The 19,163-nt window shown below is 43.8% G+C and overlaps 1 protein-coding gene across 2 annotated transcripts in view; it reads right to left on the reverse strand.

The window, feature by feature from the left end:
- Positions 1–19,163, reverse strand: part of Afg3l2 (AFG3 like matrix AAA peptidase subunit 2) — a 76,130-nt gene that overhangs the window by 39,911 nt on the left and 17,056 nt on the right. For both annotated transcript variants that reach the window (XM_084590009.1, XM_084590008.1), the window contains exons 5-8: positions 14,472–14,546; positions 12,131–12,255; positions 9,947–10,123; positions 258–360 (exon numbers count right to left, since the gene is read on the reverse strand). In XM_084590009.1, coding sequence (XP_084446135.1) covers positions 258–360; positions 9,947–10,123; positions 12,131–12,255; positions 14,472–14,546 — 480 coding nt within the window. The remainder of the gene's footprint in view (positions 1–257; positions 361–9,946; positions 10,124–12,130; positions 12,256–14,471; positions 14,547–19,163) is intronic.

The raw sequence follows: 19,163 nt of genomic DNA on the forward strand, positions 1-19,163 counted from the left end.
AGCATGGCAGCAATGAATACCAGAGGTATAACACACTATTTCTACACAGGACAAAATGCTAAAATTTTGCTTATTGGCACATTTTTTTTTTATTATTACAGAGTCCTGCAGCGCCCGAAGGCGTTATATGCTGAAATTTCGCTTATTGGCACGTTTTTTTTATTACAGAGTCCTGCAGCGGCCGAAGGCGTTACTGCAGGCGGTGAGATGACAAATAGCATTGCTATAGAAAGGTCAGAAGTACAAACCTACAGTACCTTGGGAATCTTGGCACCAAGCTCAATATATTGCTGAGGATTCTTCAAAAAGTTGACAAACTCCATAATCTCCACTTTTGCTTCTTCACAACCAGCAACATCTCTAAAGAGGAGCAAACCCACAGCAGTAACTTATCAAAAAGCAGTCTTCTCAAAAAAATAAACAAAGCTGGGTGTTTCCACGTGAGATTGAACAAAGGATGGTCGGTCAACCTTTTATATTTCAAATTTTTGTATATTGTTGCCTGATGACTGGAAAGAAGATATCTCTAAATGGTTTCGCTGTCAATTATTTTTTTCAAGCCACAAAGAATTAATAATGACGAAGACTGTGAGTGCTGCGCTTATCTTCCTTGCTGTTTTGGCCAACTTTGGTCATGAATTACACAAAGTATGTTAATGTTAGGTAGCTGAAAATGGTCTGACTAAATATATCCATGTTTCTATTTGTATTCAGTTATTTTCACTTTCCTGTGTAGTGTAGACGTTTCTATAAAATTTCTGAAAATAGGGCCAGGAAAGAAAATTTTACCTACTTTGCAGGCCTTTATTTCAAAAACGGCTTATGGCAGCACAACAATAATTCCACGCTATATTCTTCGGCATAGTTATCTATCAACAGCTAAAGCTTATATTTATATAACATTTCAGTAGAGATATATGATCGTGCTAATTTCAAGAAAACCACAAACAATGAAAACTTCTAAGAACAATTAAAGAAAAACCCCATTTTTTATATTTTTTAAACTTTGTCCATCTATTCTCCTCTACATCAGCTTTCAAAACCATTAAAAACATGTTGCATAATTATGTTGCACTAGTAATTACGGCCACTTCAATAAGGCCCTCGAGCAAGGCATAGGTACCACGCAGATCTGAAGATTCTACAGCATTTGTGAATTAACCACCATTTTTAGATTTTGGCATACAATTGTAACAGGCAGAAATATATTTACAAAGGAGGATTGAAGATATATACATTAAGAGACAGCCAGAAGCCAGGCAATGAGGGCCTAGCATTCGATGCACTTCTCTTCTCCTTCCACAAACGTGCGCGCCACTCCGTTCTCATTGTTCTCCACCCGTAACAATACGTATTGCATCTAGTCATTTTTTGTCTCCATGTTGCAAATTATCTGCGACAGACACAGCAGTGAATGATTTGGAATCAGTTTTCTATGGCAGTGTTTCTGATGTGCTGTAGCACCGGGCAGCACACAGACGTTTTTCACAATCACCGTCACCATAACAATGAAACTTTCTCAAGATAATTAAAAAAAGACACAATTTTTTGTATTTTTTAAACATTGTCTAGGTATTCTCCTTCACTTCAGCTTTCAATATTATTGAAAACATATTGCATAATATTAATGCACTAGTAATTATGGCCAGTCCAATAAGACCCTTACGCAAGAATTTGCAATTGTTGTAGATCTGACTTCTTGCCCTCTAAGCGTAGAAAATACAAGCAGGATTGAATTTCAGGTTCTTAAAAAATACTCAACACTACAGAAAAAATATTGATGGAACTGAGGACGCTAATTTTGAGATGATTTGGTCACTGGAGCAGCCATGAGTGCGGGGGTATGCTCACACTAGACGTTTGTTTAAGAGGCCATGCAGTGAGAGCTCATTTTCGCGTCTTGGAACTGACAGAGTTCGAAGCAGTAGTACCTCTCGGGTAGCTGTTCAACACATGTGCACTGGAGCTTCACTATTCTATCCGTCCTTTGTTCGCACTGCAACCAGACGCCAATAACACAGGAGTGAAGGAAGCAAGATGAGAGCACTATCAAGGAGCTTTGAGCGCCCGCTCCACCAGTGCGGGCGGCAGCCACTGCCGCATGTGAAACTACTGTGCCAGATGCGATCGGCGGAAAGCATGAAAGTGGAGCTCCAGTGGCAAAGCGAGGTATCAAATGCCAAAAGAAGAACTACTGGTAACCGGATACTCTCTCGCACTTATCTAAGATGACAGCATCCAGATGGCCTGAACTGGGTCTTCTGCCGTGCGTTCGATCTGCTGTTCACACTTCATGCCGGCTCGCATAGCCGGGACTGTATGAAAGAAACTGTGTGTGCAGGAATGAAAATAATGTGCGCTGTCAAATCAGTCGAATAAACGAATGCAGCCAGAAACACTGTTTTAATGAGGCAGTTGTCCATGCCGTGCAAAATTTTTCCATTTCACTAAATATTATTTGGAATACAGTCGCCGACCGATTTTTCGGACCCTTAAGGGGCCGAGATAGCGCCCGGAAAATCAGGCAGTCCGAAAAAACGAATTCACGCAAAAAAAGTCACTTTATTTAGCGAGTAGCTTGAAAAATTGTCATTATGCCTCTGCAGGGTGCTACATTGCCATACAAGTAAGTTGGCTCGCACGTCGGCAAGAGTGATGTTCTCGCTGTACACCGCCGAAAGCACCATCAGAGCTTGGGTTAGTTCACTGCTAGTTGGCAGCACAGCCTCTGGCTCCTCACTGTCAGAGCTCAAGTGATCACTTTCCAGCACCTGGCGAACAATTTCGTTGTCAGTAAGTTCAGAGCATAGCTCGCTGTAAGCGTTAGCAAACTGCTCCAGCGTCACTTCCATGGGGAACGCCTCCTGCAGCACGCAAGTGCTCGATGAGGTCAGCACATGAAGACGGCTGATGGGATTCACTGGCGTTATCATCGGATGACGGCGGCACTTCATCTCTGATTGTGAAACTCCCGTGCGGAAGCAATTCCGCAGTGTCTCCTCGATCACTGCCTTCCATGCATTGGAAAGCATGCCGAGTGCAGGCAAGTCAACACTGTAGGTTTTGCCGCTGTCTACGCATAACATCATGTGACTGAGCAAGCGTGACCGATAGAGGTGCTTGAGTGTCTGGATAACGCCTTGGTCCATGGGTTGTAGTAGGGATGTCGTACAGCACAACACACCACGCGTGAATGGCTACCGCGGCAACTGACGACTGTGCATGACGGCAGCGCAGCAGAGCTGGCGGGACGGTGCAGCAAGCGGTGCCTGCTATTGAGGCTATACCGGGCATGCGAGATTCCGATAAAGACCGACTGAAATAAAGACCTGCACAGATAGCACTGCTCTAGCGCACACCTTTTAGTTCATAACCTTCGTCCCTAGGGAAAGAACACTACCGGCAGCCCGGCGCTACTGTAAACCTGTTGATAAGAAGGGTCTATTAGTTCTGTCATTTTTTTTCGTCGTTATAGTTTAATTATCTGTCCAAGCTGTAATGCACAAGCACCTGTTCTACACATGCGCAGCGAGTAACTGCAATGCTGTCGCACGCATAAAGCGGAATTGCGATATGTCCTCTGGCGAGAGGACAATAAACGAACTCTCCGTTAAAATACAAAAAGGCAAAGTTTTTGAAGTATGACTCGAACAAAGGTCCTTTTTTTTTATAATGTAATTATGGTTTGTTTTAAAAATTTTATAATTTAATGATGATGATAATGGCAGATCAACAGGTCAATCGAGCACCCTCAACGACGAGAAAGGTAACGAAAGTGGGCACACGCGGTCCCATAAGACCCTGTTTTCTGTGCAGGTCTCTATTTCAGTCGGTCTTGGTTCCAATGGCGTGATCAGCGGACAATATGGGTTCGAGGTTGCAGAAAAGCAAAATGGCACCGGCGTTCTTTGCGTTTTCGGTAGCACTTGAGTTGTGAATCGAAAGAAAAAAGTCCGGAAAATCAAACGAGAAGGATTTCAAACGGCCGAAATTTTGGTCGGTGTTATACATTGACTCTATGGAGTGTGTGGCGGTGCCACGGCAAGGTCCAGATTTTCAGGCAGCTCCGGAAAATTGGGCGTCCCAAATATCGGTCGGCGACTGTACATTGCTTGCTCATTGAACCTTATCGTCTTTCTGTGTAATTCGCCTTATGGTGAAGGTGATTGCGAAAAACATCTGTGATGCCAGATGCTACAGTGCATCAGGAACACTACGCATACAAAACTGATTCCGAATCATTCACTGCTGTGTCTGTAACAGATAATTTGCAACGTCGAGACTAAAAATGATTAGATGCAATAGTGTTACGGTGGAGAACAATGAGGATGAAGTGGTGCGCACATTTGTGGAAGAAGAGAAGTGCACTGAATGCTAGGCCCTCATTGCCTGGGTCCTTAGCTGTCTCTCAATGTATACAGTCAAACCTCGAAATAACGAACACGCATATAACGAATTATTGAATATATCGAACTCTTCCGAAATATTTTTGTCAAACACATGTATTTTTAACTTGCCATAGTGAACGCGGTTCGGCATAAAACGGATATTACGAACTTCGTGACGCCAAGCACTACCTCACTTTAATAGCAGGAGACAGGCTTCGTTGCACTACATGTGTGTTATGCGGCGCAGCAAACGTTCAGGACTACCTCGCAGGCGCTGACAGCGCCACAGATGCCACGACAGCATTGGGAATTGACAGCCAAAGAAATTCATGGCCTCTGAGATCACCCTTGCGCGCCTGTTTGAGCGCGCGAAGGTGATCTCGGAGGCCATGAGAAATCGTTCGCATCTCACAATCGCTGACAGCACCGCTTCAGCAGCGGCGCGATCAAATGCTGCTTTTGCCTTTTTGGTTTTTGCGTCTTTCGCATTTTTTGGTTTTAGTGTTAGCAGCGGCGTGGCCGTCGTAGCGTTCGGCGGAGGCTGCGTCGGTCGTTGTGTCGAGTGTGGTGCGCAGGTGTGCGTAGTGCTGTGATGGCGGTGAACATGAAAAAAAAAAGAGCAGCACTGACGTTAAAGACCAAGCTCAAGATAAAATCAGGGCCTTCAAGGCAGTTTACAAGAGGAGACTGACACTTTTCTCGTGAAGCTTCTTATGAAGCAGGACTTGAAGATAGACTTGCTGGGAGCATTAAAGTGACATGGGACAACGTGAAAGGCGAAACGATTGCCAACTGCTTTCGGCACGCAGGTTTTGTTCCAGCAGAGGCCTGTGCATCAAGTGACGATGGGGACGATCCCGACAAAGCAGAAGCAGAGCTCCGCGAGCTCGACGAGGCCTAGAACGATTTTTCGCGTTTTGTTGGTGACATGCCCGCAACAATGACTGTAGAGGACTTTGTAGGCGGCGACGACATCGCGGCGACCATGGCTGTACTGACGGACGCCGAAATTGCTGTGGAGTTTCTGAACATCCCGCAGACAAAGCTCAGGCTGACCCTGCAGACGATGAGAACATTCCGACTTCACAAGAAGTGCTTGCTGCATTGGATTTACTGCGTCGCCACTGTAGTGCTATTGAGGGCAATGGGTTTGCCCTTGTTGAGTGTTTGCAAACTGTGGAACAGGGCGTGATACGGAACGCGATCAACACAAAAAAGCAGGCCGCAATAACGCAGTTCTTTGCGCGTAAATAAATGGACGTGACCAAGTGGGCACCCTCCGAGTTGCTGTGCCTTCTCTGATTGAATTTTGCTGCTCTTACATGTATTTTCTACAAAATTTTATATTATGAATTATGGATAGAGCAAACTATTTTCCGATTTTTTACCTGTTCATTATAACGAAGTTTCACTGTATATCTTTAATCCTCTTTTGTAAATATATTTCTCCCTGTTACAATAGTATGCCAAAATTTAAAAATCATGGGTGATTCACAAATGCCGTAGAATCTTCAGATCTGCGTGGTGCCTATGCCTTGCATAGGCGCGATTTCGCCTTATTGAAGTGGCCGTAATTACTAGTGCAACAAATTTACGTAACATGTTTTTAATGATTTTGAAATCTGATGTAGAGGAGAATAGATAGACAAAGTTAAAAAAAATATCAAAAATGGGGTTTTTCTTTAATCGTTCTCAGAAGTTTTCATTGTTTGCTGTTTGCTGTTTTCTTGAAATTAGCGCAATCATATCTCTCTACTGAAATGTTATATAAATATAAGCTTTAGCTGTTGATAGATAATTATGCTGAGAACATAGTGTGGAATTATTGTTGCTCTGCCATAAGCCGTTTTTGAAATGAAGGCCTGCAAAGTAGGTAAAATTTCGTTTCCTGGTCCTATTTTGAGAAATTTTATAGAAACATCTACACTATGCAGGAAATTGAAAATTAACTGAATACAAATAGAAGCATGCATATAGTTAGTCAGACCATTTTCCAGCTACCTAACATTGACATATTTTGTGTAATTCATAACAAAGTTGGCCAAAACAGCAAGGAAGATAAGCGCAGCACTCCACTTCATCATAAATTCCCTGTGCCTCGAAAAACTTTTTCACAACAAAACCAATTTGAGATAACTTTTTTTCAGTCATCGAGCAACAATATACAAAAATTTGAAAGAAATATAAAAGGTCGATCGACCATCCTTTGTTCTATCTTACGTGGAAACACTCAGCTGCATTATTATTGAATATTCTTCAACTTTGCCAAATACTTGCTTTCTGTAACTGCAATAACCAATTCAATAAAAGAAAAACCATTTACAACTAAAAGCATTCTGCTTTTATACATACTGTGTACAAGTATCTAGGTAAGTATGAAAGAACTAGAACAGAAACTTTTGAAGCCTAGAACTGTTGATTCAAACAATCAGCCTCTATCATAAGTGATTTTTATTACCACTTAAGGAGACCTTAGCAGACAAGGGTATGAAAGACAGCTGGTCATACAGTCGAACCCGGATATATCGAATTCGAAGGGGATCGCGAAATAGTTCGATATATCGATAATTCGATATACAGAAATTGGCTTGTGACGGCACTTACGATGCGAAAAACGATACCGTATTTGTAGCGTAATCAACCCACTCGCATAATGAACCCACACTCCACTTTTGCACCCCAGAATTTGAAAAAAAAAAAAGAAAATGCGTTAAGGCCAGCTCGCTCACATGCAAGCGATTAAGCGATCTCAGCGACGAGCGGCAGCGACAGAGCGAAAAATTTCAAACTTGTTGGAACTGCGTCCCTCTCGCCGCACGAGCCACCGCGGTAGCTCAAAACAAGGTTTCTGTGTCGCCGCGGCAGAAATCGCCAGCGTTTTCGCTTGCATGTCGATGGCGCGGGTCACTCCGTTTCGGTGATCTAATCCACAGCTCATTTCTTGGCAGCGTGCCAAGATGCCGCGCAGCGATAACGTCCAGGCGCGTTTATCTTTTGATAGCTCCTGCGGTGGCGGGGAGCGAACTTGACAGAGTGCCCGTAATGGCTTGATTGCACAAGCCATGCCACGCTTGGGGCGGGCGTCATGATCGCAGCAGCTGACCGCGTGCTTTCGTTGATTCATACATGCAAGATAAAAGACTCCCGCAAAAACAAAAAAAAAAAAAGAAAGAAAGAAACTGCCGCCGCTTAACGTTCGAACAGCACAACGATAAGAAAGGATAACTCTCTCAAAAAAAAAAGGAGAAAAAAAAAGAGACAGCTGTTGCTTCTTAACTTCCGTAGGTGCCATAGCCACGTCAGCCGCTGCGCGGAGGGTTCGCAACACACGCTGGAGAAAGCGTCCGACGTCTGTCTGAAAACGGGTTTTGCTGGCTTGGCGCATGTGTAGCGCGTGCTGAAGGAGAGAGATAGCTCGGCAAAAGAATGGGCACACCCTTGCGCTTCGCTCTATCGCGTTTTTCCCCTCTCGTTCCCACCGGTTTTCTCTGGTTCATTCACGCACATGGCTTGCAAACGTCACGTGCTGGCGCGCGGGAAACGTTAACTGCAGATGCTAGCGTCTTTGGGGAATGGGCGCGGCGCTGCCCAGACGAGCCGTCGCTGAACTGTTCCTTCTCATTCCTTCCGCGCATGGCTTGATAACATCGCGCGGCAAATGGCCAAGGGTGATGCGATCGTCTTTGGGGAAGGCACACTTTCCAGTGCGTGGTGCGGAGTTCGATATATCGAACGCCAAGTGAAATTAAGTTCGATATATCACGCGGCTTTCCTATACTTTTACATGGGATTTTCAAGGGGATACTTAGTGAGTTCGATATAACCAAAATTCGATATATCCGGGTTCGATATAACCAGGTTCGACTGTAATAGTGGAATGCTTTTATTTTTTTTGTATGGCTTACCAGATTACGAGCCGGTGCCTGTTAGTACAAAAATGACCCTGTCTCAAACAGAAAAATCATTTTTATTTTCTAAAAAGATCTGTGTTGAGTCATACAGGCAATTTCTGCATGTTGTACTTCGAGCATGCAGTCTCAGCAGCATGAAGTAAGATAGACGAGAGTGCCGACTCTATGCATAGTCATGTTGCCTGCGTCATCATTGCCATATACCCTTGACAATCGCGTTTGTCGTCTGCATCATTGAGTTGCACTGCAACGCCGTGCGTTGCCTGCGTCACCACTTGCATATATCCTTGGCAGTCACGTTTGTCATCTGCTTCATACAGCTTAACTGACACGTCCGGCTGGCTCCTTCCTATTTGCAACATATTTTACGTCTCCGAGTCTTCTGTTGCGTTCTATGAATAGCTGTGTTCTATTACGCACATAGTTACGATTAGAAAAACGGCACGGTTTTTCTTTTCCTTTGTGATACCCCAATTCACAGCCAACAACAAAACACTTCCTCACCTACCTTCTGCTTTTGTATCATCAGTATATGCCTCTCACATGTCAGCTGCGCCATGCACCACACCGCCTGAATACCATTGATTTCGTGGCGCGGATTGCCGTTTGCATGGCCTGTCAATTCATTGTCACCGGTGCACGCGGACAAAAAACAAAAAAGACACGAACAGAGCTTTATCTTGATGTTTTATCTTAAATAAAGATATAGGTTGGTCTATGCGCAATAATAACCACAATTCTACTTGTGCATTTTCCAGCTAGCAGACGGCGCGCAAAGCTACCATTCCGTCTGCTTTTCACCGTTGGTCGTGACACTCGCACGGTCGAGCACAGGCGCATTTCGTTTCGCGGCAGCGTCGAGAGGTGGCGCGTTGATGAGACTGTTTCTGCAAGGAGGATAGGGAAAGGAGGAAAACGTGCCCAAAGCCACATCAGCAAGCAAAGGGGAGTGGAGCGGAGGGAAAGAGTACAGAGCGAAGCTGAGCGCCAGACATGGGCTTCGAAGTCCGCGTAGCAAAATTGGCCTACGCAGAATGCATAGCAGCGCGCCAGAGTCGGCACTCCTCTCGTACCTTACGCCATGCTCAGCAGTAATACTGGACTCCTTAAATTGTTTCAGGACTCCACTGCCAATCCAATGTCTGTTCAATGTATAACTCGAGTGCCTCTTACTTTACGATACACTTACAATAGCAGCATTGACACCTGAATCTGTACTTGTCCACCACTTTCATAACGTTGTGCCCTCAAGCATAAACAGACCACACATTTCTTGAAAGTTACACCAAAGCTACTAATGTACCAAAGAGAGTCAAGAAGACCAAGCAAGATAACACTATACAGGAGCTTTCACCAGCGCCAGTGCTCCAGTCTGAGTTCAACTAAGACCAGACTCGGGTTTATTGATTCTCACATATAAGTATTGAACCATGCTAGCCATTGGAAATGGGCCAGTGTGCATCCAAATCCCCTACACGGCACTGAGTATGACTTAAAGAGTCTTTAGACATCAACGGCATGTCTTTCTTTTGTTGTTGTTATAACACTTTAAGAGGGCTAAATTGCTCAAGACACAGATACAGTTGTAATTTAGTGAACAGCAAAAAAAAAAGGAACTTAATTATGTTATGTCAGAGATGAGCTTACTTGAATTTGACTCCAATGTCATTTGGATTGATCAACTTTGCTGTTGTCTCCCCCATGCCAAAGATGCCACCACCTCTCCTAGCACCACCACCTCCCATGAACCCTGCAGATCGCCTCATTGTCCAGAAAAGAAAGCCAAACAACAGCAGAGTCGGCAGGATACCAATCACGCTTGACCTGAAAAGAAATAGCACTCTTTACAACCATGCTTCAAGTTTCAAACAATACACTCAGTACAATTTTAAATACCCCAAATCTATCATTGTTCTCAGTCCCCACAGAAAAATTTCAAACTCGGCACAACTACACACCCCTTTTTTAGGCATGCATTCTGTAATGCATTCAATGTATGATTTCAGTATGAATGTAATGTAAAATAATGTAATTAATTCTAAGTCATTTCATCTACAGTCACACCTATAAAAGAGCTTGATCACACAACTACGCTGAATACAGTCAAAACACAAATGACCGATTTTTCCAGCTGAGATGAGACATTCCAGTACATAATATTAATACTGCTTCATAAGCTCCAAAATCTAAGTGGCTAGATTATGCACCAGTTAGCTTTTTCACAACAGCAACAATGAGCCAAGCACAAAACACCTTAGCAGTCCTTGCCTTAATTAAAGTAACAGCACACATGCTGTGCAAGGTGCTGTCAGCACACAAACAAGAGGACAGATAGAGCAGCTGTAGAATCATAGTAACTGTCCTATGTGGTCACTGAGACTGTACTGTATCTGCTGATGCTTAATGGAACTCAAACTATGAACTGTGGGGCTGAAATGTGAAGATTAACGAGAAGGGTTCTACTTAAGTTGAAGACAACGCAGAGAGCTATGGAACGGAAAATGGTAGGTGAAACATTAAGAGAGTGGGTCAGAGAAATAACTCAAGTTAACGACATTCTAGTGGAAATTAAGAAGAAGAAATGGGCATGGGCAGGACATGTAGTGCGAAGAGAGGATAACCGATGGTCGCTTAGGGTAACAAACTGGATTCCAAGGGAAGGAAAGCTTAGCAGGGGGCGGCAGAAAGTTAGGTGGGCGGATAATGTTAAGAAGTTTTCAGGGGTCAAGTGGATGTAGCTAGCACAAGGCTGGGTTAACTGGAGTAATAAGGGAGAGGCCTTCACCCTGCAGTGGATATAGTATGGCTGATAATGATGATGTTTAATAGAAATTATACTTTTAGCCTATTTCAAGACCCTTACAATACTGTTCATAAACCCGTTCATTTTGTTAGTAAGATATCGCTAGAGCTTAATGACAGTATTTTGCAGGCACAAGTTTGTTTTTTTCCAAACAGGGGACAAAACGCTCCCGATTTAGCCTTCAATATACTGCTCTTAAGCAAGACATAACAAAAGGTAAAATTAACTTTGATACTAATGAAACACTTAGTACTGGAGCTCACTACTTGACCAAGCCAGCAGAAAAAAAAAGTAGAGAAAGCAAGAAATACACTCAAAGAGGACTAACAAACAGCAGGCTTGCTTAAAGCACAGAACTCCATAAATTAAACACGCTTATGCCATGACAAAGGTACATCAAAATTCCCCTGTTCGTGTTAGTAAACACCGTTTGGTCACTGATCAGGCCTAATAGCTGTTTTAATGACTGACGGTAAAGGTGCACAAATTACAAATTCCTAAATGTGAAGCAAGTGTCCATATGTACTATGTAAATAATAACAAATTAAAAATAAAATTCTTTTTCACAGAACATGCTACACTTTGTTACATGGTAAGAGAATGTTTTCGTAAGGAAATGTAAGCTATTCAGCTTGCTCTGCAGGCAGAAATGCAGAATATTCTGCTGATTCTCCTAACAATGCAAAGAGGCATTCACTGGACATGCTAACGACAGGTAGCATTGCACAACTAACTGCTGATAGAGTAACACCAGAGACTGCTATCAGAGTACTGCAAACACATTTATATGAACACACGTATATGCTGCATATGGCAAGCGAACGCCCATCTCTGGTGTGCATTAACCAGAAGGTGATAAAGACCTTTTTACCGGGTACGCATATAACCACAGCCAAGACAAGGCTGGTGCCAATGTACAGCAAAGACATAGTGACACAGCATACAGTAAGTCATCGCACTGTAGTAAGACACCGTAGATGGTATTTCAACATGTTTCGAGAAAATCTTGTTCATTAGCACTACCTTACCCATCCATCTCGTTCTTGTAGATGACAGGGACAAAGTTAGGAGGCTCAATGTTGAACTCCAGCTGGACATTTTCAAGGTTCCTTTCAAAAGTGTCCACACTTCCAATGTTAAACCACAGAACGTTCTGAATAAAGAGAACGCGAAAACAAGATGAAAGTTTGCTGTATCATTTCAAAGTTCATTTTGTACTATATATATATATTTGTTTAGAGAAATAAACGTATCTCCAACTCATGTAAGGTTTTTATATAGCATCCCACACCAGCTATACGAAACAAAGACAACTCCCTGTGCATTTTTTATTTGGTGTTTCCTAATACCATTTTGTCAGAGCGAGTGATACAGCCAGAGTACAAATGCGCCTACTGAAAACACTGTCATAAGTCTAGACTTTGAATTTCTATACAAGGAACAATAGGCACCAACATTAAAAAAAGCATGACAGTATAGGTAGAAGATTGACACCCAGGCTTTTGAGGTGGCAGTACGGCAATTCACAGTGAAATATCTCCATGGTTAGTGTAGGCCAAGTTATTATAGATGTGTACCTACAATTAAGCTGTAGACAAATAGTCATCACACAAAATGGAAAACAAACAGATGAAAAAAAAAAAATGTGAGCACCGTTAATGCGTTATCAACTGAGCCTCTGAAGAGCCCTTTACAAGTCACCTGCTACGTGCAGTAAAGAGAAATTTCAACTTATCTTTTTATGATGGGAACGTGATCAACACTCTTCAAGATAATTAAAAACTCTGAATTATTGTCTCATATGGCCAGTTTTCCAATTACAATCGGATCAAACACCCCGGCTCCCACCTTCCTTGCGAACTCACCACAGAGGGTAGGAAGAGTCAGCCATTGGCACGGTAATATGCGGAGTGATCCTGTCAACACAGATGGTGTGGTCTAGGATTTCCCCAATTATATTTATTATAAAAAAAACAGCTTCCAGTGTCTTTTCTGAGCAAAAGCACTGGTGCCCCAGAAATGCTCAGGGCACACACACAGAGCCCTTTCTAATGCATGGTCACTGGCCTCAATATCATGACAGAGGTGAGAACACTTACGACAGACACTATTAAAGAGTCAAACCACTTTTTTGTGTGAAAGCATACTTTAAGAGGTGTAACCGGCTCACCGATTTGATACATCGATAAACTAGCCCGATTTGGCAGCGCCTACACGCTGCCCCTAGGCCATATAGGCCCATTTGTATGGTGTGGTTAAAGTGGGGCTTTATTGCTCATAGCAACTTGGGCAATGTACATCACGGTCCTTCCCACAAACGTGCCTCAGGAAGGCAGTGGCGAGATGACAACTATGATGTCAAATATACAGGCTATGCCAAACAAGTGCCTTTGCACGTTATATTAGGTTTAGCAACATTAAAACCCTGAAACCTTTTCTCAAGTTGCACTTTATTTGGCCATATAGGCACTGTGGTGAATTAAGGTTTTATTATTTTTTTTTTTTTGGATATCCGACTCACCAGCTGAAGTATTCAAAATTGATGAATATCGTGGAACACATGCAATGAGTATATGGTAAAAGTATGCACTGTAAATGCATCATGCAAAACAGGGTCCAATAAAACCACAACCAAGCTACAAGAACCTCTCGATTTGGTGGGCATGTAGAGCTGGGCAAGTAGACATCAGAGTTTCATTTTTAATTAACCAGCAGAGAAACTAATCATGAGTTCCAATGCCACACAAGGTATAACAATGGCATATTAAAATAAAAAAACAGCACAACTACAAGGATGAAAAGAAACCACATTATTGCTTCCAAAGAACATATTCATCTTTTCAGTACCACTAGAAAGACAGTCTGCATAAAATAAGGCTCCATTATGTTGTTCTGGCTTCAGTTTTTCAATTACGGTGTTGAAGTATGTATAAAGCACCTGCTTGGTCAAGAGACCCAAATGCTATTTATATACCAAGCAGGAACAAAAAATGGGTCTGTTACCAGAAAATGATGATGCACAAATGTGCCTATAATTTTCTTCTACATCTCGGGTCCTTTTCTAGTGATGCATCCCTTACCATTATGGTCTAGTACAGACAGCTATTAACAAGTAGCTAAATTTTTGTATACCAGCTAAAATTAATATAGAACTAATCACTTCATGACATTCTTCCATTAAGGAATTTGCTCTGAAAAACAGGTTGGGAGGATACATGGCCACTAATGGTTTAACCTCAGTAGGTGCCCATTTTTTTAAACTTCAATGCACCAATATACACTTATAGGCTGTTGCACTGTGATAATAAATAACAGTGAGGCACAGAAATGGACTCATTAGCATACAGTAGAAAAAAAAAAAAAACTCACGTTGCCATCAATCTGGTTACCAGGAAGGAGCCTCACTCGAACCCACTTCTTGTTGATGACTTCAAGCTTTTCAACCTGCACAGAAAGCATGAATTTAAACAATGTTCTAGAAATAAATAAAAAAAAATGCCACTAAATGTGCAGCCTTGTCAAACAGACCCAAAAGGGTCTGCTTCTGAGGCAGTGGGGAAGCTCTCGTTGCGCCTGTGGAATTCCCAATTTTCTGAATGGCGAGGATGAGGATTCAAGACGTCTTAAATGCAGTGCTCAACCAGCTGCCGGGTGTTTTTGGTTTCTACACACCCCCATTTTGGCTTGGTTTCAAGAAACGAGCACAGCGATTTATTTTTTATTACGATCGCTATACAAATAATGTAGTCAAAGGAATATGCACATTTCAGTGTTCTGCAGGTGTTGTTAATTAAAGTCATCTCATCATCAGTCTGACTATAAATGAGATAAATGACGATAATACAAGAAAAAAAATTAATAAAACACTGCTCGATACATCTTGAAAGCCCGAATCCGAGCTATGCTCATATTCATAATCAGAAGAGCCATCGCTCCAGTCCGCAGTCGAAGGTCCTGTGCGGTCACATCCGAAAGTAACCGCACGCAGGAGGGCACTCTTTCGGTGGCCCAAGAGAAATGGCACGTTGTGAAATCAAGATGATAGAGGGAGATGGAAAGAGACTAAAACAATCTCCTGGCTGCTGCTAGCCGCAAGCAAGGGCGCGGCGAGAGAGAGCGAAAGCAGCGATTGAGTCATGTGTCGGACTATCGGAGAGGCAACGGCACATGCCCTTGAACTTGACGCGTCGTAGCAGACATGCCAACACAATAAAAGTAAAAACCTGAAAACCTGCAGCAGATGGCAGAACAACCCTTGAACGGGTGCACCGCAATATCACAATATCACTTAGCGCGAGAGAGTAGCGCGCGCGGAGCGACTGCGTCCCCCAGCAAAGAAGGTGTGTGTGTGTGGGGGGGGGGGGGGGGCACGGTCGTTCATACTCAATATATACGTACCAACACAGCGCGGGGTAAAAATATGAACTTGTAGAAAGATTCGACAGATGGTGCAGCCAGCCCGAGCGCAGCAGCTTCGCGCTCAGGCTGAAAGTTTTGAACGCATGATAGAGAACATACCGGTACGTCGGTGACCCTGTGGGGAGAAGCGCGAAAACGTACCGGTGTACGTTCGTGACAGCGAAAGGGTTAATGTCTGGTGGCTCCATGAGCAGAGGGGGGGGGGGGGGGTCTCTAGTGATTTGAGCACAGGTTGAAATGGAAATAATGAGAGAGAGAGAAGCGGGAAGGGCTGGCGGCCTGCCAATTTGTAACACAGACCTAAAAAAATGTAATCCCCCTGCTCTGCTAACAGGTTCAACAGTATCTGACATAGCACAGCTCACAGTAAAACAAAGCATTGGCACTTATAACATATACAGCCGAACCTCGCTATAACGAACACGGATATAGCTTAATATCAGATAAAACGAACTAAAATCAAAGTTTGGTTGGTCTGTGGTTTATTTCTATGGGATTTTTTTCTGTATAACAAAAGAAAAATTTCAAAATTTGATGCTATATCGGTTAAAATGAGCAGATTTATTTGCATTACAACGGCAAAAAACGCTTAAAGGAGCCGGAAAAACTTCAAGAAATGCAATTTTTTCAACCAATCGAATCGCCCGCCGCAGAAGTGTGTTTACTTGCCCTCACGTTTGCGTGCCACACATTTAGCGGCGGCAAAATAAATAAACTACCACCAATGGCTTATGGCCTCTGAGATCATGCCCCCGCGCGTGGTGATCTCAGAGGTCATGAACGGCCAGGCCACGGCCGAAATCGAACACCGCCGCCGAAGTGCGTTTAAATCACCCGCGCGTTCGCATGCGGCACGCGGGTCATCTAGCGGCGGAGACAAAAACTAGCACCAACAATCCATAGCCTCTGAGATCACCGCGCGCGGTGATTTCGGAGGTCATAAACGGCTATAGCCGGACTCGAGCGTCATCGCCACCGCCGCAGCTCGAGTCCGGCCATGCAACGGCTGACAGGCATCTGACTGGCATGTCATCACCATTGCCTCGTCATGGCGTGAGCCCCTGCCGTGCTTTTGCCACTGCGGCCGACATGTGCGCGCGCTGCGCTCCCCGAGAGACCGTTTGCTCGATCGTGGAAATTGTGTGGAGGCAACATCCCTTCTTAGTATTCATTTTTGCTCTCCAACACACAAGGAAAAGCGAAATTTCATGCTGATGCTAAGCTTTTAATTAAAAACTATGCATTTTCGCACTTTTGCGTTGTGTGTATTAGTGGACATTTTGTTTCGTTTTATTAGCAAACTTATTTACAGGAATTTGAGCGTGCACTTTTATAACGAATATCAGATATAATGAACAAATTTTCCCGCTCCTTACTACTTCATTAAAACGAGGTTTGATTGTATAGCCTTATTTGTAAAACCACTGTCTTATAGTAGTCTTGACACTGAGGACAAAGCATTTCTGGGCATTCCCAATGGGCTGGTGCAACAAGACTTTGTCAAAGTAAATAAATACAAATAAAAATTTTTGCAAATAAATGTGCTTTAAATGCCCTTTTAGAAGGAACATGGGTCCTAATTACACTTCAAACATTCATTCAGAAGCATAAATTCAACCAAGTGCAGGAAAATACCAAACAATAAAATTGCTCCACAAGTGAAGGAAACGAAAATTAACAAAGATGTTATAAGAACAACAAGGCTGGTCTGCTTGACAGGCGACAAGTACAACCTCCCAACTGTTAAACAATGTCGCACAAGTGGTGACAATTCGCACAATCAGAGCAGGTGAAATCGGCGAGACTGGCATGTGCGCAGAATATATCAGTCCCCGCCTTTACGCAGTGAGAACAATATTTTATTTTTCTCCACTTTCGCTTTTAGAAAACGTGTCAAGAATTCTCACCAAAACTCGCTGTGAAATTTTCGAAACAACAGAGAAGAAATGATTCGACCACTACTGGCAAGAATAAAAACTGTTGCCTATTTCAGATTCATGCATTCTCTAACCCAATGAGGGGTATAAGACCCCTTTTAAATGTAGTCGAACCCGGATATATCGAACTCGAAGGGGACTGCAAAATAGTTCGATATATCGATAATTCGATATACAGAAATCGGCTTGGGACAGCAGTTACGATGCGAAAAAACGATACCGTATTTGCCGCGTAATCAACTCACTTGCCTAATGAGCCCACCCTCCCCTTTTGCACTCGAGAATTTGGAAAAAAAAAAAGCGTTAAGGTCGGCTCGCTCACATGCCAGCGATTAAGCGATTTCAGCGCCAAGCGGCAGCGACATAGCAAAAAATTTCCAACTTGTTGAAACTGCGTCCCTCTGCCGTTCGAGCCACCACGGCAGCTCAAAACAAGGCTTCTGTGTCACCGCGACAGAAATCGCCAGCGTTTTCGCTTGAATGTCACACTCCGTTTCGGTCGTCTCATCCACAGCTCATTTCTTGGCAGCGTGCAAAGATGCTGCGCAGCACAGCGATAACGTCGTGGTGTGTTTATCTTTTGATAGCTCCTGCGGCGGCGGGGAGCGAACTTGGCAGACTGCCCGTGACGGCTTGACTGCACAAGCCTGGTTCAGACTGCCCGTGATGGCTAGACTGCCCAAGCCTCGTTCGATTTATCACGCCGCGCTTAAGGCAGGCGTAGTCCACTGCCACAAAATCATTGGAAATCGTGATACAGTAACTGCAAATGCCATTTGAAGCGAAAAATGCTAAAAGCCGGTGTTATAATCCCAGCTGACCGCATGCTTTTGTTAATTCATACATGCAGGGATAAACGACACCCGCAAAAAAAAAAAAAAAATGCTGCTTCGTAACGCCACATCTTACGCTACGCCGCGCGCACAGCACAACGATAAAAATAGACGACTCTTGCAAAAATAAAAAAAGATAGATCTGCCGCTTTTTAACTTCCCCACGCGCCATAGCCACGTCAGCCGCCGCGCGCAGAGGGTTCACAACACACGCTGGAGAAAGCCCCATGTTCTGTCTGAAAACGGACCGAGTTGGCTTGGCGCATGCGTAGCGCGTGCTACTGCGAACGAAGGCCAGAAAAGGGACGGAGAGATAGCTCGACAAAAGAATGGGCACACCCTTGCACTTCGCTCTGTCGCGTTTTTCCCCTCTCGTTCCCACCGGTTCTCTCTGGTTCATTCACGCACATGGCTTCCAAACGTCACGTGCTGGCGCGCGGGAAACGATAACCAAAAATGCGCGCCTTTAGGGAATGGGTGCGGCGCTGCCCTAGCCGAACTGCCCTTCTCATTACTTCCGCGCGTGGCTTGAAAACGTCACGCGGCAAACGGCCGAGGGTGATACGATCGTCTTTGGGAAAGGCACACTTTCCAGTGCGTGGTGCGGAGTTCGATATATCGAGCGACCGGCGAAATTGAGTTCGATATATGACGCGGCTTTCCTATACTTTTACATGGGATTTTCAAGGGGATATTCCGCGAGTTCGATATAACCAAAATTCGATATATCAGGGTTCGATATATCCGGGTTCGGCTGTACTAGTGGGAGATCTCAGACTCCGCCGAGACCTTTCGACTTTTATCTTACCAAAGATGGGAACAGTACAAAAACCAGACGAAGAGAGGAACAAACACCACAGGCGTTGAGCATG

This window comes from Amblyomma maculatum, chromosome 1, assembly GCF_055883805.1.
Source record: "Amblyomma maculatum isolate TAMU_Amacu chromosome 1, ASM5588380v1, whole genome shotgun sequence".
Classification (NCBI taxonomy): domain Eukaryota; kingdom Metazoa; phylum Arthropoda; class Arachnida; order Ixodida; family Ixodidae; genus Amblyomma; species Amblyomma maculatum.